Here is a 22,080-nt window from a genome sequence, read left to right on the forward strand (position 1 = left end):
ACTGCGATGTTTAGTTTCAAATCCAGTGATGATAACATCTTTGTTTTTTGCTAGTTGTTCCAGATCATCAATCCTTTGCTCCAGGAGTTCAATCTTGTGGTCTTTTTGAATAATTATTTCTTTCAGTTGCCTGATATCCTCAGGGAGATCCATGAGACTTTTTTGCTGAGTCACAACTTTACTTATCTCAGAACTCATAAAGGATAGTGATTTTTTAATTTCCTCCATCTCTTCTGACAATTTTTTGGTTGCCATTGTTTTTTACAGTCCAAACTACTCACATGTGTCCAAGTTAGTAGGTAGATTTGGTGAGGCTGCTTTGTCTTGATGGTTCAGGTGTTCTTCAGGCTGAACAGGCCTGTGAATTGATTCCCCAATATTCCACCGAATATCCAGCTTTAACTCGGAATATTCTTCAGATATTTTAAGAGTTTGTAGATTAGGCACTTGAAGGCTGTAGATCAGTGTAATTCCATTGGATCATGTAGATTTTAGTGGGATTGTAGAAGGCCATTTAGCAGCAGCAAGCAGCAGCTGCTAAAATAGATCAAAATGATCGGCGGTTCGATTCCCGCCTCCTCCCAGTCAACTGTTGTTGTGTCCTTGGACAAGACACTTCCCCCTCCCTGCCTCCAGTGCCTCCACTGGTGTGTGAATGTGCATGAAAGGACAGTGATGGTCAGGGGGGCTGCCAGTGTGCCCCAGGGCAGCTGTGGCTACATCAGTAGCTACCATCACCAAGTGTGTAAGCACTTTGAGCGTCTGGAAAGCGAAGATAAATCCAATCTATTATTATTATAATTAATAACAACCAAAAAAACAAAAAGGCACAAATGTTTTTGTCTTTTTTCCTTTTATTGCAAAGGTTTGTTTGCTTTGACCTCAAATCCATTTGAACAAAGACGACATGCATCAAAATTCAACTGGACCAAAATGTTCCTCAACTCCTGCAGCATCTAAAAACCTGCACAGAGATTCCTGCATAATAAAGAGCTGAGACTCTGAGAAACAACGTTAAAGCCTAAGAGGGGAATCTAACCAACTCAGTGGACACTTCACACCAGATTACATAACACACAGTGGACTTTGGTTCCTGTTATTGCTACAAAATTGACACTTTTTCAGTGCAAATCTGTATTTCTGCTCTGGGAAACATTTTCAAATAAAGCAATAAATACAGAACAAATCCACACAATTGATTGTCAAAAGCTGGAGGTTTTTATCCAGCTGCGATTGTTCCTTTAGCCTCTAGTTTACCTGTTACTTTAAAACCCAGGCCATTCAAATACACACAAACAACACATGTATTATTGCACGGTAACCCCATAAAATTGCATATTTCAGTGAAAGTAATAGGAGGTCAGTTCATGCACAAAATAAAGGAGCTATACTACAGAATTCCTGATCAGGGAAACATATTTGACCCAAAAACACTTTTTTTTCTCTAGAATTTGATCAAACTTGCCTGAATTTTTTAGCATAGTTGCTGAGGTTCTTGTACAAGCACATGTCCTTATTTTTTGTCATCGTGTAGATAAGATGTGGAAGTAAAAAAAGAAAAAGGCTTTGAATGCAGAGTACTTCATCACCTTTAACGTTGGCGTCCGGCTTTTGTTTTTTTCTACGGGACGCAGCGGTCGGGGCATGGCTTCGATTCCACAGACATACGCAAACACATTCCGCCTCAGCAGAGGCTGCTGGGAAGCACTTTTTGGGTTGGTTGGTTAGTGAGGAGCTGATGTGGCTTCCGGCCGATTGCCTGGAAAGGACTTGAACCACTCAAACCTTCAGTGAAGTTCAAAAACGACTGCTTTACTCGTCTCTAGGCAAAAGCACGCTGCTCTTGGCCAAACAGGAGCAGTCCAGTTGTTGCTTATTTCGACTGTGAGAATCGTCCTCGTCCACAGACCGTTGAGCATCTGCTCCCCTTTTGTTCCGTTTGAGCCCACGGGAGAAAAGCGTCCCTACAGGAGAACTGTGCGCAGGGGGGCGTGGAAGTGAGGTGGTCTGTGGGCAGCGGGACGTGGAGAGGAAGATTGGGTCGTCATGACACTCCAACCAGGAGAGAAGCCGAGTTCATGGTAGCTTCCTGCCTTTTTACCTGAAATAAATAGGAAAGATGTTCAGAGACTTGACTTGCATAAATGCTTACCCAATAACCCGCTACGTTAGTGACAGCAGGAGTCCATGTAACTTTAACCCGGATCCTAAACTGAAGGAGCTTCTGTTAACTGTCATGGATGTTCTGGAATACAGCAAACCAGGTTGACGTATGACCAGTCAGGGACTTGGATTTGGTAGTGATATATGGATGACGTCCCCTTCAACTCACGGAAGTACCAACCGGTGAAAATTGATCATGACGGTCGGAATTATGTCACCAAGTCTTTCATACATCGGACTAAAGCTGTGAAAGAAAAAGTCTGGACTTTTTTAAAAATAGGCTCAAATCCTAAATATTAGTGGAACAAAAGGGAAGACACTCGTGGCCACACACAATTCCAGTGGAGATCCAGGAGAGGAACTGAGGTTTTGAATGATGAATGATGAACTGAGTTTTAAAGGACAGCTGTAGGTCAGTTTGTAGAAAAATCTTGTTAGTAAACCAAAAACAGACATAAGTCAGAAGAATGGGTTAATGTGGATGTTAGGCGGAACTTTTCTGATGAAACCGATTAAAATGGTGTTTTTGATATGTTCTTGTAACATTTTTATGATATGGAAGATATATATGAAGAAAACTAAGCTCAAATTTGTATTTCTGAGTATTTCTTTATTCAAATCGTTATGAATCAGGAGCCGACGGAAAAAACAGTCTAAAAATACATTTTTGTGACTTAGAATATACGCTGGGCGGGCCACAAGCTCCCTGCTTCCAGCTCTGAGCAGCGGGGAGGGGAAGGGGGGCGGGGTTGCTCCATGCCAATGGTCCCGCCAACAACTCAGAGGCAAATTTCTAATAAACTACTGGAGATGTCCAAGAAACACAAGACAGCATAATCATAATTAAAGGAGCAGTGGGGACACTTTGAAATCAGATAAACAGATGATCAGAGAGGGACTTTAAGGTGTTATGGTCAGAGGAAAAAGGCTTTTAGTTTTTTAATCCCCAATTATTTTAGAAGAGTGGGGGTCTCACAATTTGCGCACAAAACTTTTGTATCTGAACCAAAATGATTTAAATTGTTGTTTACGTAGAACACTATCTTCATGTTAAGGTAAGTTGTGTTTGTTTTACAGACAAAGTCTGAGTTGACACAGCAAAGCAGGGGAGACTATACCTTTGACAGGCCAAGGGAGTGAAGAGGAGGAAGAGGAAGACGGGGAGGAGGAAAGGGAAGTGACAGTGGAGGAGGGAATGGAGGGAACAGAAAGATGTTGAAGGGAAGAGATCCTGAGTTGGTTCTTCTGAGACTCAGAGGGGAAGAAATGGCAAAAGTGAGACAAAAAAAACAACAACAAAGCTTTTCACTTTGAGGATCAAACGCAGATGGAGACACCGTGGTTCTGTCCAGAAGATGCAAAACTCACCTGTAAGTTGGTCTTTGCTTGCTGCAGGACATCTCGAGTTCTGGACACTGAAAACAAACAAAGCAAAGGTCAATCCTATAAACCTGTACCTGCAGGGATCTGAGTTCAAAGGCAAAAGCTGACGTTTATTCTGCAAGATTATCATTACGACGCAGAAGACATGTTCTCCTGACAGCTAACTCCAGACTCAGAAATACAGCTGTTTGTGGTTCTGTGGTGAAAAAGCCTGAAATGGGGTCAAATGGAGAAGTGAAAGGCTTACGCTGGCTGACTATAAAGCGCTCCATGCTGTCTTTGGTGAGGTCGGAGCTCCTCAGTCTCTCCGTTGCGTCCTTTAGAGCCTGCTCTCGCTCTGAGAGCTGCAGGCGGAGCGACGACACCTCTTCCTTCAAGGACTGGGTCTGCACAAACAAACAGCTAACTCAGGGGAGGGCAGAACACTTTTAAAGCCCCACGGCGATGACTAAATTGTGTTTTTTTTAACATGTTCTTGTGGCGTTTTTCTAATAACCATTTTTTAAAATAATAATAATACTTTTTCTAATATTGGAGACACATATTAAGAAAATTAAACCCAAGCTAAAAGTCCCGCCCACATCTCAGAAGTGAATTTCTAATGAACTCCTGCCACTCTTCACAAACTATGTCCTGGTTTTATGATCTTGGCTAAAAGTGACATAATCCTCATTAAAAGACCACTGGGAACAATTTGAAAATAGATCCAAACATCAGATAAGAATTTTCTTCTAAATTAAACTAATTTGCTGAAATTATGACGTGCTGTTTTAAAGCAGAAAACAAAAGAACAAAATTGTAAAGATTGCTGTGGTCCTTGGTCATACAAATGGTTTCATTATAAAAATGAAACAGATGTCACTTCCTGTTTTACTTTGGCAAGTTTATTCGTTTTTTTTTGCTTTGTCTATTTGGTTCTAATAAAGTTTTGCTCCTCCTCGTTGTTCATCATTCCACCTCCTGCTGCTAAACATCTTCGGATGGTACACAGAGTGAGTTTGGATTCAGACCTGCGCGCTCTCCTCTACGTCAGCGGTCCAGAACATCCGGGCCAGAGCGTCAGCATCCTGCAAAAACTCCTTCAGAGTTTGAGTGTCCGACAGCAGCCGTCTCACCATTCCTGAGACTGAAGGCTGGAAAAAGAAGCCCAGATGATAACAAGCAGACTAATGAATGAAGACACGGACATTCAGTTGTACAATTATTTATAAGAAGTTAAATTGAGCAGAAAAAGGAGATTATTGTCTGACTTATTTCCAGCTAAAAATAATACAGCTAAGTTACTCCAAAAAACATCTGACCTACATGATGAAGAAAGGGTTTTGCCTTTTTTTTTGTCTTCTCGTTGAGGGCAAATACTTATTTACCCTCAATAAAATGCAAATAAATGTATATCAATTCTTTAAAGTGGATATCTGGATTTTCTTTGTGATTTTCCATCTCAGTGTTGAAATGAACCTTCCATTAAGACAGTGCTTCTCAAATAGTGGGGCGCGCCGATGTGATGCCAGGGGGGCACGCAGTAGCAGCGGTATTAGGCACAGCTAAAACGGGCAATTGTCTGGGGCGCAAATTTAACGCGCGCGCGGGGGGGGGGGGGGGGGCACAGCGGCTAAGTGCTTGGAAAAAAATTTGCGCCACTGTTGGTTTTGTTACGGCTGTGGCCGTATTTGGTTCTGTTTGTTCTGGGGCATTGTTAAAAGGGGCGTAACAGTTTCCTGCTCCTGTCACGCGTGTGTAGGAATGAAAGGGGAGGGGTAGAGGTCTCAGGCTGCGTGGTGGAACGCGCACGCGAGCAGCCTCTATTGCGCAACACCAAGATAATTGTGTGCCTTTAGATGACTCAACTCATGCTAATTATGTCATTCTTTTTGAACTATTTTAGACATTTTGATGGCGTGTCTTCATTTTCCATCAATGAATTCTTTGTTTGCCTGTAGTTTAGTTAGTGTCAGTATTTGACATAAAGACAGCAGGTAATACAGGAAAACAGCTGCACTTTATGAGATCATAAATAAACAATCCATCATTTAGAAAAAAAATCAAAACAATGTTTTTTACCTATTTCTTCAGACTAAAAACGTTAAATATATTGGTACATTTAATAGTATTTATTGAATGAATTATTTTTCTCAGCATTAAATGGTTCAGTTGGTCAAAATGTTTCTAGTTTAAATAATGACTGACAGATTCTTTATTTCAGGCACTTTAAGCTTCTTTTCTGTTTTAGACTAGAACAGGGTTTCTGTGGCTAAATAAAGTTAATATTTATTGAAAGTGGATTTATAGGGGGGGCCTTGCAAAAAATAATTGAGAAGCACTGCATTAAGATGACAGACTGTTCATTTCTTCTTAAGTGGGCAAACCAACAAAGTCAGCAGGGGATCAAATACTTATTTCCTTCACTGCAGCCCTTTCAAAACATGACAGAGTGGACCAAGTCTGCCCTCTTGTGGTGTTTCTGCTTCACCTTGTAAAGGTGGACCTCGTGTGAGGCGTTCAGGGAACAGATGGCCGCCTCCATCTGAAGGAGGAGCGCATTACTGTCAAGAAGCAGCTGCTGCAGAGCTTTGAAGTCTGCTGCACGGCCGACATCGCAGAGTCCATCAGATGTCACAGCTTCGGAGAAGAAAGATAATGGAATTAGGAAAAAATAAAGGCACAGTGAAAACTGGATTATCTTTCTTCTGTCTCACCCAGATGGGCTGTCCTATCCTGGTTTTCTTTGCGGTAAAGCCGTAGAGGGGAGGAGGGACTGCAAAGCCCGGTGTCTCTCACGGGAGGGGAGACCACATTATCTGCAGGGAGACATTTTCATCATAAACCCAATTGGAAGCTAAATATGCTGCTGAGCGTTTCTCCGATGCTGACCCTCAAAGAGACACCTCCTGGCTCCACGCTGCCCGTCTGTCGGCCCGCTCAGCTTCTCCAGCTGGAGGTGCAGCTCTCTGGGGTCCAACATGGTGCATCCTGGCTGGCAGCCGTCTCTGGCCTCGCCTGTTGAGGTGATAGTTTTCTTGTCATTTAAAAATAGTGCAACTCAGGATTTGTAACTAAAAAAAACCCCACACATGCACATAACTCTAAATATGTGCATAAAGACAGGTTGTTAAGGCATTTGTAAAGCAAAACCTTTTTTTTTAAATGATGCAGTGTGAGGTAAACATGAGTCTCACCAGAGTGTGTGTTTGCAGGAAGGGGGTTCGGTCTTCTGTTAGTCTGTGCCTCAGTTTGGAGAGAAAGCAGCAATCTGCTGCTCTCACTCAGCTGCTGCTGAAGGACGCTCAGCTCGTGCTGCAGCCTGCAAACATGGCACACCTTTGTTTTCAGCTTCTTCTAATCCATTCTTGACATTCTCTACTTTTTTCCTGTGCAAAGCGATTACCTGTTGATGGTTTCCTGCTTTTTCTGCTTCTCCTGTTTTAGTTGGAGAATCTCCTGAACGTGGGCTTCAGCCTCTGCTTCCAACTTCCTGCTTTGCTCCGCCCACGTTTCTGCATTTAGCTCCGCCTCCTTTAGCCTGGACTGCTGCTGCAGCATTGCATCCCTCAGCTGCTCCACCTCCTTACTGCCTTCTATGGGGGCACGCAATACAAAGCAATTTTTTTTTCTCATCACCTTTCAAAAAGATCTTTTTTCTGTGTAAAAATATATTTTGAGAGCTACCTCTGGCCTGCTTTAGCTGATTCTGCAGACTGATGTTTTCCTCCTTCAGGAGTCCAACCTGACAGGAAATCTGGCTGAACGAGTCCAGACCCTGGATGTAGATGTTGGTGGGAGCACCTGCAGAGGACATGGAGGAGCAGGACTCATTCAAAGCTTAGTTCAGATAGAAGAAAATCCCTTTCCAACTTTTTATTTGAAGGAAAATATATTTCTCATGAGTTAATATGGTGGTGAGACTCAGGTGAGGCTTTGTTACCTTTCTCTGCAGCGGTACGGCACAGCCGCTCCTCCAGCTGCTGCCTTAGTCGGTCGTTGGTCTGGATGGAGTCCTCCAGTCTCTGCCTCAAACTCCTGATCTCTCTCAGGTGTTCCTTCATCATGTCTGATGAAGGAAAAAAAAGACAAACCGCTTGTCCTCAGTCAGGACTCTGACTATGAAAGAAGCTGACACTAATCTCATTAAATTGGGTTCAACAGAAATTAATTTAAAGCAAAGTCAACACAATTTTTAGGATTTTGAATTATCTTCCGTTCAAATAACTTAACCGTCTTATCAAATAAGTTCCTATTTTTTAACATATTCTCAACTACACTTATTCATCACCAGTCAGCCTCATTTTCAGCTGTCTTACACTCCACCTACATTCAACAACTGCTACTTTCAATATAATTTATTGTTATTCATTTGTTATTTTTAAATGATTAAGATCTTTGCATTTGTGTAACAATTTCTGAAATCCTTTTAGTGTTGCTCTGTGTAGTTTTACAATTTCATAACAAATTCAAGTTAGTTTGTTATTTTTATCATTAAATTTTCCACATTTTATTTCTGTTAGAGTGGAGCAATCCCGCCCCCCTTCCTGTCACCCATCTGTTTCCACACTCTCCCACTAGCTGACAGCCCTTCCAAAAAATGCCTGAGGAATATTGGAGCCATGCAGCCGTGCAGTTTGGAGCCAGATCCCAGCTCAGACGAGGAAAACAAAGACGTACATGGATCTGTTCGTCAGCAAGTGGATGCAGTAGAGCAGGGAGTGTTTAAGGAAAATACATCTTTTTAACCGTCAGCTCAAGTATATCAAGAAGTAAACTTTATGGACAACAACTTAACCTTTTTCTCATTCATTGTTTTAATATAAATTGAATTTCAAGCCTCAACCTTTGTAGCATCTTCACATTAAATCAATCACTAACCTCCATGGCTGGCGCCTGACTGGTATCCTGATGATCCTGACGACAGATCTGCGGCAACTCTTGCCGTTTGGGTGCCGTGGGCCATGCCCCACAATGCACTGCTCTCCAGCAGGCTGGCCCCAGCCTTCATTGCCAGGCTGGCATCCAGGCTGCTGCTGCTCGCAGCACTGCTGAAGGGAGAGGGCTGGAGCCCCTGGTAAGGCAGAGGCAGGAAGTCTGCTGACTGCTGGTGGGTGAACGGGAAACCCTGAAGAGGTTTGGGCTGAGGAGTAGAAAACCCTACAGAGGAGGAGAGAATCAAACACAGAAAAATGAAACTAAAGTAAACCACAGAAACAGCTGGATTGGACTTTAGAGAAACCCTGAGGACTCTGGAAAGCTGCAGTGACGTTTGATGACAGTAAAGGTCATTCTCATAATTGAGCAAATTAAGCAGAGTCTGCAAGCTCCAACCAGAGCATTCCTCTTCAAGCAAAAGTTTTTAAAGAACTAATGAAGAATGACTGCAACAGAGAAGCAAAGAGACGAGCAAAAAAGACAGAAGTGAAGGCAGTTGGAGGGATGAGGATTATTAAAGTCGGTCATCTGTCACTGTGCTGCACAGCCTGTTCATCCACTGGGAGCAAAACCCAGTCTGTTTAGAGCAGAAGAGACTTCATTTGGATCATAGAACTCCCCTTTCTATTAGATGATGATTGGATCAGTTAAAATGTACAGGACCTCTAAAACAGAGCGTCAAATGCTGGTCATGCGTAACTCTCGTGCCTTTTTTTTCTTTTTGACACTTTTTATTGCTTTTATTGCAGCTGAAATGTTACTTTATTATGTCAGTGGGTGGAGCCGTAAACACAGCCATGTTTAGTTTGTTAGGCTTTGCACTCGGTCACACACTTTTACTGTCTGCCAGCTGCCGCTGCAGCATCTGCAGCTCCCGGTGCACCTCCGCCAGAGAGAAACCACCCCCGCCGCTGCTGTGGCAGCGCGCTCGGGGGTTTGAAGGGAAGGAGGAGGACAGGAGGGGAGGGGGAAAGGGAGCAGAGGGGAAGGCTGACGCTGGAGCTGGGAGAACAGAAGGAGAAGGAGGGTGAAATGAAGAAATTCAGAAATAGAGGAGGGTCGTCTTGGAGGTCCTCCCATACCTGTCTGACTCAACACTTCTGTTGGTTTGTGAGGTGAGCTGAAGCAGTGCATGCTGGGACAACTGAGGCAGGACTGTGTGCGGTGGGAGGAGATGATGGATGAAGGGACAGACGGATGGCGTGACATGATGCCATCATGAGAGTGACAATCTAGAAATAAGAGGAATTTCAGATGACGTAAAACCAAACTACTGATGAAAAAGTGGCCTGATTTATAAAATGATCATCAAACAGTGTCACATGAAGATATGCAGAGTAAATTCAGCATAAGAATTAGAATATTTGTCCTTTTTTTAGTATAGATTAACTCTGATTAATTTAATTTGGATCATTTTTACCTAAAGCTGCCACTTTCATCACAAAGACTCTTATTTGACTGTTTTAGAATACAGAGAATTTCAGTGAAAGTCACAACCCACAAATGGAAAAAACTCGGATCAGTGGAGAACTTTGCAGAAATGACTGATGGAAATCCCCAATTTCTAAAATCCTCCATAAAACACGTGCTCAGTGGCCTTGTGGAAGAGTGTCCGCCCTGTGACCGGAAGGTCGTGAGTTCTAATCCAGGCCGAGTCATATCAAAGACTCTAAAATGGGACCCAATGCCTCTCTGCTAGACACTCAGCATTAAGGGGTTGGATATGGGGGTTAATCTGCTAAATTATTCCATTACTTCAAAAGAAACTGCCTTATTTATTTACTTTTGGCATTTTTCAACATGGTTTTTACATTCATCCCATTATCTCAATGGCTTACATGTTAGCAAAATGAAAAAAAAAAAAAAGTCTTCAGAGCAGCACCTCACACCGAGCTCACCTGTGCAGATTCTGGAGGATGGCTGAGTCTCCTCCTGAAGGGGCTCGCTGGCTCCGTCAGAACCCAAATCCAGCTCCTCGTTGGTGGATCCATGCTCATCCGACACGTAGGAGATGCCATCTGACTGGTCTGTGATGTCAGAGAGGGCGTGGCTGCTGCAGGGCGTGTCAGAGCGATGATGCTGGGTGAGTTTGGCGCGGAGAGACTCGATGACCTTGTCTTTCTGCTGCAGCTCCTTACTGAGCCTGTTCAAATGGACCCACAAAGAACAGCCTTCAGGTTATGCTGTTTATCAGTTACATCAGATAATGAAGGTGTTCAGTGCCACAAATGCAATCGTCAAAGCGCAAACATTTAGAGTTACAAGTTTCAATAATTATAAAAAAAGTATTCAAAAACATTTACATAATTTTTATAACCAGTTTTTACAAAGATTTTTAATCTAAACACTGAAAAAACAAAAACCATTGAAATACAGAACCATTGAAACAAACTCCAAATATCAGATTTTCAAACACAATTTCTGTCTAATTTCTATTATTGGTTAATCTAAACCAAAATTTTAAATGTCTTTTAAAAAAATAATTTTACTATTAATTTCGTAAAAAGCAATAAAAAAGCAAATAGAATCTTTTGGGCTACGTTCACACTGGTCTCGGCAACGTGTGCTCAAGCGGCCACTTTTACCTAAAAGTCTATGTGAACGCATGCAAAGCACATTTTGGGCCTCCGCGTTCAAAACTCTTGAGTTCATGCGTAGCCATGCAAGTTTCTACAACAGTTTTTGGGTACTACGTACACGTGCGCAGTGACTGAACGTGCATTGAAAGCTAAACCAGGTCAAACTTGAACCAAATCAGGGACTCGGGTTGGGTTGTGACTTTCAATTCACGGAAGTGCCAACTGTTTGAAAATTGATCTTGGAGGATAAATGAATAACTGCAGTTTGTGTCTGCATGGAATTCTATGACACTGAGTCCTTCGTATATCAGAATAGAAAATGCCTGGAGGAAGATTTATGAGATTTGCACCGCTTCAACATTTCACACTAAGTCTCTTCCAACTGTGCTAGTAAACAGAAGAAGCCCCTCCCTGCTTGTCCAGTGTGAACACCATATGCTAAAAGCGTGTTCAAGAACTTGCGTTCAGGGCGTTTTTGAACGTGCATCACATATCCGATGTGTCCATAGCTTAAGGTTTAGGGTGAAGGCCACAATAATTTATTTTGCTGGACACTGTGCTGGCTAAAAACTGCATAATCATAGGTCAAAGACAACTAGGAACAGTTTCACAACGAATCAAAATATGATCAGAGAGGGATTTTAAGCATTCTGTAGCTTTTGAGCAGTTGTCATACATCTAGTGAAATCCAGTGTTAAAGGTTGAACAATCTAGAAATGAATACTCTTAGGGAACTAAAATATGTGTCTATGAGATTGAAATGATTAGTGTCAGTCTTCTGACTCATAGTAACATTAGGTTTTATCTGGACCAGATACCAGGTTCTACCACCAACTGAGAAATAAAGAACAGAGTTGAAAAACATGTCATTACTAATAGCGTGACATTACCTATTTCCCTCTAATTAAAATTACAATTGTTTGAAGGGAGGGCTGCAAGGTGGTTTAATGGTTAAAGTTCATGATTTGTAACTGTTTTAAATTCCTGCTGGAACCTTTCTGTGTAGAGCACATGTGTCAAACTCAAGGCCCGGGGGCCAAATGTGGCCCTCCATATCATTTTATGTGGCCCCCGAGAGCATAAAAGTTTTTCATTTCTTAAAATAAAAAATAAAAATTGGTGTGTATTTATTCATATCTAGAGGGAATCTGACTTGAAATATCAGATTGGGCAACTATACATGAGGACTTAAACACTGTCCATCTAACCTAACCTGACAGAATCAAATTTAAAAGGATTTATGCTAGAGTTACAAGCAAACAGATGTTTTCTATGCAACTGTAATTGTCACTTTAAAAAGTTACAATAAATAAATAATTAGTTGTTTAACATTAAGGAGTAGTTACATTTATTTTTCATTACATTTAGTTACATGTATAAGTTATATCCGGCTCTTTGAGGACAACCACTAGACTGATGTGGCCCTCGGTGAAAATGAGTTTGACAGCCCTGGTGTAGAGTTTGCATGTATGGGTTTTCTCCGGGTTCCTCCAACAGTCTAAAAACATGCTTCATAGGTTTACATATATATATACATATATGCAGACTGGCGTCCTGCATAGTGTGTACCCCGCCTTCAACCAACAGGAGCTGGGATAGGCTCCAGCAACCCCATAAACCCAAAAGGGATTTGATTGGAAGATGGATAGATGGATGGATAGAATTCATTCAGAGAATGTTAAACGTGTGTGAAGTGCATAAAAATGCTGTTCTTCCCTTGTATAGCTAAGGCTAAATAATGGATATAGAGTATGTTTAAGTAAAAGGTTTATAATAAGGATATTCTAGAGAGAACTGTTTTGTTTGTTTTTTGCGGACCTAAGGTTCCACTGATATAAAAAAAAAGTTTGAAAAACAGACTGGTGTGACGTTAAAATCTCTTCAGGAAGTAATTAAGTGCTGGGAAGAGTCGCAGAGCCAAGTGACATTAAAGATAATAAGCAGCTCCTCAGCAGGTGTGTGAGTCAGGACATGAGCCGGAAGCCTCTTAGGGGCTCACGTGACATCACATCAGGTCGCTGTGGGGGTGGGGGGGCACTTACTTCCTCAGCGTTGACATTACCATAGAAAGACATTCTATAAAGGAAACGGAAAGGAGCAACAACACGTGCGGTGTACAGCTCTGTACACAGTTGTGCCCCCCCCACCACCACCCCCACCAACAGCGGATTCAACTACCAATGATCTGCTGGTGGGCAAAAATCCAGGTCACACAAAATCAATGCCATGTGTGGTTATGCAAACATTTGTTAATTATCAGCAGCTTATGCCCTTCAGATGGTGGTAAGCATCAAAAAACAAGTATTTTATGGTCTGCTGGTTCAGCTTTTTCTAGTAATATTTTATCAATACATTTAAAATATTTTTGTCAAAATTCCCCCTGATTTGCAAAGTCATTCCGATGATAAATCACTATAAAAAATAATATAATATAATATAATATAATATAATATAATATAATATAATATAATATAATATAATATAATATAATATAATATAATATAATATAATATAATATATACAAAAAAGTATTGTGTTATAAAATTGTAGTCATTGACTGTATAATAGAAATGGACCATAGAAAATAACTTACTTCCTTATCTAACCAAATGACATTAATTTAGTCGACATTTTTTTCGCAATATGGATGTCGCCATGTTGTAGAGCCAGATGACATCGGTAAGCACTGATAGACAGATAGATAGATAGACAACTTTATTTATCCATTTGGGAGGTTCCCGCATGGAAATTGATATTGAAGAGATTGATTGGTCCGCATCAACGTTTTTATCGCAACCACTCTTTACAATTAGGAGTGAGCTTGTTGGAAGTCCACACCCACTTGAATGCTGGAACATGGGGGCCAGCGGGCTCAACATACTTTTATTGATGCATCAGATTGGCCAGTTTATCACTTGAATATTTTGCAGTACAGAAAAAAATCTGAAAAGAATTAAGATTGTCAGGAACAGGTTTAAAAAAAAAGGTATCAAAGCAAGAATGGTTAATCTGACAATTTGCATGACTGAGTAATAGCTGTTAATTTCACTTCATTTCTTGAAACCAGCGAGTACTTCCTGTTTGGAACAGGGGGGGGGTTGGGGGTCAGTCCAGTTCTTATATACAGTCAACGACTGTTATTCAAAATGCTTATAATGAAATTAGAGTTTCCAAGTAAATGAAATGAATAAATATTGATGAATCATGTAATAAAATGGTTATAGTATAACGGGGTGGGATTATATAAGTTCGCTTCCTTCCACTCCCTTTCAAGCAATATTTATTAATTATGTCTAATTATCCTAAGTTTGATTAGTTACTGTATAAATGTATAACTGATGATTATATTGTTTTTGTGTATTATTTCTATTTGATTGCTTGAAATAAACCATTTCAAATCAAATCAAATCAAATCAATAAATAATGTCACAACATTTACATGATTTATATTTAAAAAGTTGCTTTGATGTTTGGGAATAAGAATAAGTAACAAAATATATTCATATAAACATTGTGCAAAATAATGTCGATTTAATAAAAAATAATATATTGGTTGATTGTTTATTTTTAAAATATTTTATTTTCTAATTAAAGTATGAACATCCATATATTTGAACCTGACAGATGCCAAGTAGATTTCTGACTGTAAATAAAAGTAGAAAAATGATTTTTTCTTAATCAAAGCAGATTGGACCTTTCGGAGCGAGCCTAAACAGGTCATCTGTGATCTTTGAACTGTTACAAATTACTGCATCAGAAACCAGCATCCATTAGGAGATGAGATGTGCACGGAAACTGAGAAAAGTACTGAGTGGAGATGATTTACACGGCCTTCTGGCCAGTCATGTCAGCATTAAACGCAGTTTTTAAAGACCTGTCGTGAAGACCTATTGAGACAGCTTTTGAGGGAATATCTAATCATTTTAGTTGTAGAGACCAAACTATAAATCTTCTAGGTTTATACTTCCTGTACTGATAAAAAAAATGCCATTTCAGGTCACATTTCTGCAGCTTCAAGTCACACATTTCTAATGAGGCTGCAGCAAAGACACTGCAGCCATGGCCTCTGTTGCGTTGTCGCCTCTTGTGGGTCTTACTTGTCGAGTTGTGTGAGCATGGCTCTCCTCTCCCTGTCAGTGTGCTTCCTCAGCAGCAGCAGCTCCCTCTCCTGAGCCTTCCACTCCCACAGGGAGAAGGAGAACAGGGCATCTCTGTACAGCGGGCTGCTCTTTGACAGCATGGTCTTCCACAGGGGAGCCATCGCCGTCCTTTCAGGTCCACTTCACCTCGTCTGTTTGGCGGCTTCCCTCATCCTACCTAAATCTCTGCCTTGCCCTGCTTCCAACTCCAGGGTGAGTCCTTGATTTCCTTGTGGCTCCGAGGTCCTGAACCTTGAGTGCGAGTGGAGTTTTGACAGAGATCAGGTGAAAAGAACAGCAAATCCAGATTAGGTGTGGGTTTCCCAGGGAGACAGATTTTGGTTCCCTCTTTCCAGCCTGCACAGATGGAGCGCTTGAGCCAGAGCGGCGGGAGGAAAAAACCCCAAATCCACTAGTGCAAATCGGTCAGACGCAGGACAATCACCAGCCGAGCACTTCAACTAGAGTGGAAAGGGAGAGTCCTCCTCTCTGCAGAGCCATTTATCTTTGTTTATGCTTCCTGAATCCGTTTTTTTTCCTGTAAAGAAAAGCCTCTCTCTGCCATTCTGGACACAATCAATCATCCCACTAGCATAGAACCAGTCCTCCAGGCTGAGATGTGGTGACGAAAGACAGGATAGATAGAAGGGACGGATGTCCAGATCCCCGAGGTGCTCGTGTGTTCACGCTCCAGCAGGCATCAGAGTGGGACGCTCTGGATGAATGATCGTCCACAAAGCTGCTTTTTCTTTTAGGATTGTAAAGTAAAACCAGCAGCTGCTGGGATAAGAGGCTTCTTACAAATAACAGCACTTTACGTCCTGGTAGCTTGATCTAAATCATCTGATGTATCCTTCAGAGTCATAATCCAGGTTTAAAGTGAGTTCTACAGCAGCTGAGTGTTCGGCCCCATGTGCTGCTTCCCATCCGCCGAGGCAAAGAGATGCTCTCTCTGCAGAGCTCCGCCCTTACTGTGCTCTCCTCCTCTCCTCGTGACCCATTTCCCTCCCACTTGGAGGTCTTAATAACTTAACCTGATTAGAGGCACCGACCGACATGCCCTGAGCCTGCACAGCACAGAGCCTGAGCTGCATTACAGCGGCCGCCCCCTGCACCGACATGCATGTTTATCCGCATTGCCGGGCATTGAGCAGACCTTCAGAGCAAGCTTTTTGATGGCAGGAGTGCAGGAGTTTAATGTATGTTTTTACATCAACATGTCTGCAATAATCCATAAAATTCAACACTGTACAAAAAGACTGCCTGACAAAATAAAATCTATATTTTATATAAAATTTATATTTTTTTGTTGCTCCATAAAAAATGCTCAAAATGATCAAAACACTTTCTATGAAAAATGATTTTTATTTTTATTTTATTTTACTTGTTTTAAAAAAAAAAACAATGACAGGTTGGGAGTTTTATTTTGAAAAAACATTACTGCTTTCCTTGTTTATTTCAGCTTCTGTGCATCACCTGTTCTTCTTTTCACCAGATCTCCTTGATGTTGGCAAACGTTTGTGCAGTTTGGTCCACTCTGGCTTTGCGCTCTGCCCCAGAGGATGTTTCTGACCAGCACTGCAGCCGCACCACTCGCCGTTTTAGAGCCCCAGATTCAATTATTCATCAAATTTAGTATGAGATAGAGGAGTGAGACTCAGAAGAGCTGTCTGAAAAGGGTTCCTGTTGATCTGGCATCATGAGCTCAAATGATAATTTAAAAAACAACAACACTGTTACTGTTACCCACAATCCTTTGCTTTAATGTAGACTGTCCCTGCAGTCTGAGTGACGTGGATGTGGCAAAAGAAGTCACTAATTCTCCTTCACATCTGGCAACCCATCTGTGACGCATGTTTGACACATATGCAAGCACCCCCCACCACCACTACGTCACAGCGCCCCCAATTGTCTCGTTATTTCCCTGAGGGGTGGGTTTAATTATTCCCACAGACCTGTTTTTTTGTCAGCGTTTTGACCTTTTTTATTTCTGTGAGCCGCTGTGGGGGCAGATCTTGGTGGTAGTAGCAAATATTCACCATCTTTGGTGGTAAAATTTATTTCCCAAAAAACAAGAGCAGCTTGGATTTTTTAAGCAATTTTATTCCCGTTTCTTTTTAAAAGTTGTATAAAATAGTACAACAGCATATTTTATGATATAGTCTTTCTAATGTTATCAGAAAGACCCTTCATTTTGGAAGTTACTCCAAAGGGATCAACACATAGAAGAAGTTTGGCTTAAAAAAAAGTTACAGCAGAAATCAGTGAAAAGTCTCTGCAACATTTATAATACACCTACGAACAGGGAGTCTATATGTATCTTTGTTTCTACCTAGTTTTAGCATAGATGTTAGATCAGGTGAGGCAGTGCCTCACCTGCCATCATAATAGAATAATAGTAAACTTAATAAAACAAATGACAATTTATTTGTATAATCATAATTTTCATTTTAATGCTCAAAATCTCTGTATTTTTTGTATTTCCTGTTCAATTACATCATAGGCTGTGAGGTGGAACAGCACTGAGCTCTGCCTCATGTTAAATGGTGTAATTCCATGTGAACTGGGTTGATTGTGTGCCTTTAGTTTGCTCAGCGTGTGCCAAAAATGTAATGCTTTATAATTATTTTCATACATGACATTTAAATTACATGTCTTCATTTTCCATTTAATAGTTAACAAGTTTCACGTTTGTTTATTTTGTGTTCGGATCTCACATAAAGGCAGGCAATAGCTCTGTCGCAACTGAAAAGGGCGCATGTGAGCTCGGATTTGTTCTTCGGTGGTTTCTAATAAAGTTCAACAAAAGTCTGTTATTTTGGTTGTGTCCAAATTCCTTCACTACTCACTAAATAGTGCACTATACAATACACTAAAATGCATTCGCCATTTTGTGGAGCTGTCCAAATCTGCAATTCCAAAATCCAGTGCCCATTTCCCAGAGGTCTTTGCGAAAAAAACTAGTCTGCATTGATGCTCACTAAATTGCTGATTATAGACCACAATGGATTGTGTTTGTGTCATGTAAAAAAAAGGGTACATCAATTTACTTTTATAAACTATTCAAGTTTTCATCATCAGTGAATTCATAAATTGTCTTTGTAAAGTGCTCATAGTTATTCGATTTTTACTTCAGGAAATTTGTGACATCATTTTTAGCGATTAAAAAAGAAAAAGTGAGCATGGTGACCGAAATGCTTTTAAAATCCACTAGATCGTCTCGCACTGCACAGCTTTTTTTCAAGAATGCGCATTTAGTGAGTTCAAGAAACCCGTGTCACATGCCTGTTGTAAATATAGCGCCAAGGATTGACCTGTGATGGATGGATGGAAGGATGGATGCTGATATGAGATAGGAAACAATCAGTTGTTGGTAGATCTATTGGGTTTGTCTGTTTGTAAATCAGACTTTGAAAGAGTCAGCCAACCTCACTGCAGGTCACTGATTTTTAAGGCCGTGTTACTCAGCCACTACGTACAAAGAGCAAATTTTCCATGTATGAAGTTTTGGTCTCTAGTAATACATGCGTGATATATAAAAAATTAAAATTCATATGGGTTTCTTGTGTTTGTCATTCGTCGATGTTCACAGATGTCCATTGAGGGTTTCAGGCTTTACTAGAATTCGGTTTTAAGCTGTTCAAAATTATCAGTCAGTTGAGAATTACACAGTCAATGCGTATTTTACGTAATTAATATGCAATTATCACGTAAATCTTAAGCAAGTGTGTGTGATTTTTGCGAGATGCATAGACAATTTTAAAGGCTTTCCATGAGCGTTCCACGTTTTCTGAAGGACTTTTCACCTATGCGCCACAGTTTATGTCGCATGTACGGCACACATTTCACATTGAAAGTACATATTTAGCACAAGAATCACAAATGATTTGCATATGAACAGCGCACTTTTTCCACGTAAATTTATGCATGACCAATTTTCATCTGTACATTATGCACAAAATGTATATAGTGTGACATGGCCTTAAGGGGATAAAGGGTTGCTGGTCTTCTTACAGAGTAAAACCAGTCACATAAAGCACTTGAGATGAGGCAGAAGTAGGAAAAACATTAGGATCTTTATCTTTAAATGTCTCCAGAAGGATGAAGAGGAGGCATCGGTGCCATTGACTTAACAGTTAGATCTTTAATTAATTAGTGGGACCCTGACTCATCACAAAGCGAGCGTCTGATAATTCTGCCCCAGGGAACAAACATGGATGAGCGTCATGCACCAATACTTTCCACTGATTACCACTGACTGCATGTCAACACGCAAAGGAGGTGGAAACACTGACCGGATGGCGAGCAGCTCCGTCTTCTCTGGATCCTCAGAGAGATCTCCTGTGAGGAAACAAACAAAAAAGACGTTTGCACCACTTTTATCATGCTCAAGCGGTGAAACCGTAAACGACTCACGTCCGCTGATCTTTGTGGCGACTCTTTGAGCCAGAGCGCTGCTCTGAGCCAGCTGCTCCCTGAAGCTCTGGCCCATGTAGAAGTCAACGTCGTTGGCCCTCAGCAGCTCCTCAAAGGATTTGGTGGTGTCCCCCAGGTGCTGGGTGAGGATGCTGCAGACGCTCCGCCCGTCCCGCAGCCGCTGGCGGAGGTGGGACAGTTCTCGGGCCTGAGCCTGGATCAGAGTGTCGAATTCCCTGTAAAGCAAGAAATACTACTCAGTTCCATGTCAGAAGAATTACCTGCAGGTGCTTTAGCATAACAGGGTTATGAATAGACTTTTACTACATTGAATTTTTCTGAATCTTTCACAGGTTTTTGATTAATTGGGCCAAAAGGGACGGCTTGAGTGCAGTTAAAGACCCATCAAAATAGTATTTTTATGCTTCCTGAATTTCCATTGGAAGCACACTTCCATTTGGGTTTTTTAACATGTTTTATTTCTGATACAGTAATAGAGAATGTTTTTAAAGAAACTGAAGCCCCAAATTGCATTTCTACGACAGAGTATTAAGGCCGTCATGAAAGAAAAAAATTACAATAATATACGAGAATAAAGTCATAAAATTATAAAAAATAAAGGCATCATTTTATGAGAATTAAGTCGTTATATTATAAAAAAATGGAGCTACACGGTGGCACAGTGGTTAGCGCTCTTGCCCCACAGCAAGAATGGTTCAAGTCCCGGCTGGGGGACCTGCAACAGAACATCAATGCGGGACCCTTCTGTGTGGAGTTTGCGTGTTCTGTCTGTTCACGCGTGGGTTTTCTCCAGGGACTCCGGCTTCCTCCCACAACCCAAAAACATGCTCTAGATTGTCCCTAGGTTTGGATGAGAGTGTGCATGGGTGGGCTCCAGCAGCCCCATGACCAAGGAAGGGACAAAACAGTTAAGAAGATGAATGGAAAAATAAAAAGAACACTATGAGAAAATAGTTTTGGTTTATGAGAATCAAGTTGTAACATTATGGGGAAAAAGTTTTATTTTTACGAGAATAAAGTTGCAACATTATAATAAAAAAGTTGTAAGGTCACGAGAATTAAATTGTAACATTCGAAGAAAAGAGTCGTAATGTTATGAGAATGAAGTTGTAACATTACAAGAATAAATCATAATTTAAGAGAATTAATTTAAACCATTACAAGAAAAAGTCTTAATTTAATAAGGGTGAAGTCGTAACTTTCTAAGAAAGAAATTATTTTACGAGAAATAAATGTTATTCGAAAAAAAGTTACAATTTTAGAATTAAGTCAAAACATGGGGAAAAAGGTGGAATTTTATGAGAAGTGAGACCTAACATTTTTTACAAAAAGTTGTAATTTTATGAGAATTAAGTCATGACATTATGAAAAAAAGGCATAATTGTACAAGAAAAAAAGGCATGCTTTTTTGAAAATGCTGTTGGTTGTGTTAGCCTCCATCCACATTCCGTTTCAACTACATCCTTCAATGCATCCATTTCTAATGATGCCATAAGACTTCAGTTCATCATAGCAATCCATGTGCCATAATGCATTTGGACCTGTGCAACTGTATCGACAATGGTGTCAAATAGGAGCGGATGCGCCGGAAATCCACTCCTTATGGGTCAAGAATTTTCTTCCGAGGAAGCCCAGTGTCCAGCCAATTATTTTCAATGTCCCTAAACTTACAATAAAACAAGTTGACTCACTAAAACCGAATTAGCATGAATTTAATCCCATAAATTCTCGATTTAGTACTTATCAAAAATATGCCTATTAATGTAAAATATGTATTTGCTCATAATTCCCCAAATAAATGTAAATAAATGTTGACATTTTTCTCCTAATTGAATGCCTTTTGAACTTTTTCCCCCCAAATTTTACAACTTTATCTCGTAAAGTTTCAGTTTTTCGCTCAATGTTTTACAACTTTATTCTGATAAATTGGGAGTGAGGGGCTGGAAGCTGGCAGGAGAGCGTGTAAACAAATGGGTGACGGAAAGTGGGGGCGGGCTTAGTCCAATCACCCCAATGGTTCCACCCATAACTCAGAGGTGAATTTTTAATGAGCTCTTGCTGCTTTGCAGAAACTATGTCCTATAGAAAATGACACAGTTTTTTTAGATTTTGCCTAAGAAAGGCATAACCATAATAAAAAGACCAGTGGGAAGGCTTTACAAAAGATGACCCGATTGGGGCTTTAAGAGTTAAACCCCTGCGGACTCTTTTGCTGTTGAGCTTCCATGAAAGCTTGCGTGGTTACAGAACAGCGTAATGCTGACAGAGACCGTGACAGACTGTCTGACGTCCACAGTGATTAATGGATCACTGTTCTGTTACCAGAATGTACCGCTTTTAATCAGCAAGAGCCTGATTAATCGGAATGCACTTTAATTGGGGCCTGCTTGAGTTTCCTATGTCCTTAACAAAGGCCGTCCAAGTTTAATAATCTTAGAAACCTTTTTTCTCCACATCCTTCC

The 22,080-nt window shown here is 40.8% G+C and overlaps 1 protein-coding gene across 6 annotated transcripts in view; it reads right to left on the bottom strand.

Moving 5' to 3' along the window:
- Positions 1-834: 834 nt before the first annotated feature.
- Positions 835-22,080, bottom strand: part of LOC101171155 (myomegalin) — a 90,986-nt gene continuing 69,740 nt past the window's right edge. For 2 of the 6 annotated variants that reach the window (XM_020702572.2, XM_020702568.2), the window contains 18 exons: positions 19,598-19,833; positions 19,477-19,522; positions 10,362-10,606; positions 9,546-9,695; positions 9,298-9,465; positions 8,407-8,685; positions 7,469-7,594; positions 7,216-7,329; positions 6,932-7,127; positions 6,723-6,847; positions 6,418-6,543; positions 6,243-6,344; positions 6,017-6,165; positions 4,557-4,679; positions 3,794-3,932; positions 3,532-3,578; positions 3,282-3,408; positions 835-2,101 (listed from right to left, as the gene is read on the bottom strand). In XM_020702572.2, the coding sequence (XP_020558231.2) occupies positions 1,965-2,101; positions 3,282-3,408; positions 3,532-3,578; positions 3,794-3,932; positions 4,557-4,679; positions 6,017-6,165; positions 6,243-6,344; positions 6,418-6,543; positions 6,723-6,847; positions 6,932-7,127; positions 7,216-7,329; positions 7,469-7,594; positions 8,407-8,685; positions 9,298-9,465; positions 9,546-9,695; positions 10,362-10,606; positions 19,477-19,522; positions 19,598-19,833 (2,635 nt within the window). In that variant the 3' untranslated portion in view covers positions 835-1,964. Of the gene's footprint in view, positions 2,102-3,281; positions 3,409-3,531; positions 3,579-3,793; positions 3,933-4,556; positions 4,680-6,016; positions 6,166-6,242; positions 6,345-6,417; positions 6,544-6,722; positions 6,848-6,931; positions 7,128-7,212; positions 7,330-7,468; positions 7,595-8,406; positions 8,686-9,297; positions 9,466-9,545; positions 9,696-10,361; positions 10,607-19,476; positions 19,523-19,597; positions 19,834-22,080 lie in introns of all 6 variants that reach the window. The other 4 variants (XM_011474294.3, XM_020702570.2, XM_020702569.2 and 1 more) reach the window with 4 other exon arrangements.

Source organism: Oryzias latipes, chromosome 4 (genome assembly GCF_002234675.1).
Source record: "Oryzias latipes chromosome 4, ASM223467v1".
Classification (NCBI taxonomy): Eukaryota; Metazoa; Chordata; class Actinopteri; order Beloniformes; family Adrianichthyidae; genus Oryzias; species Oryzias latipes.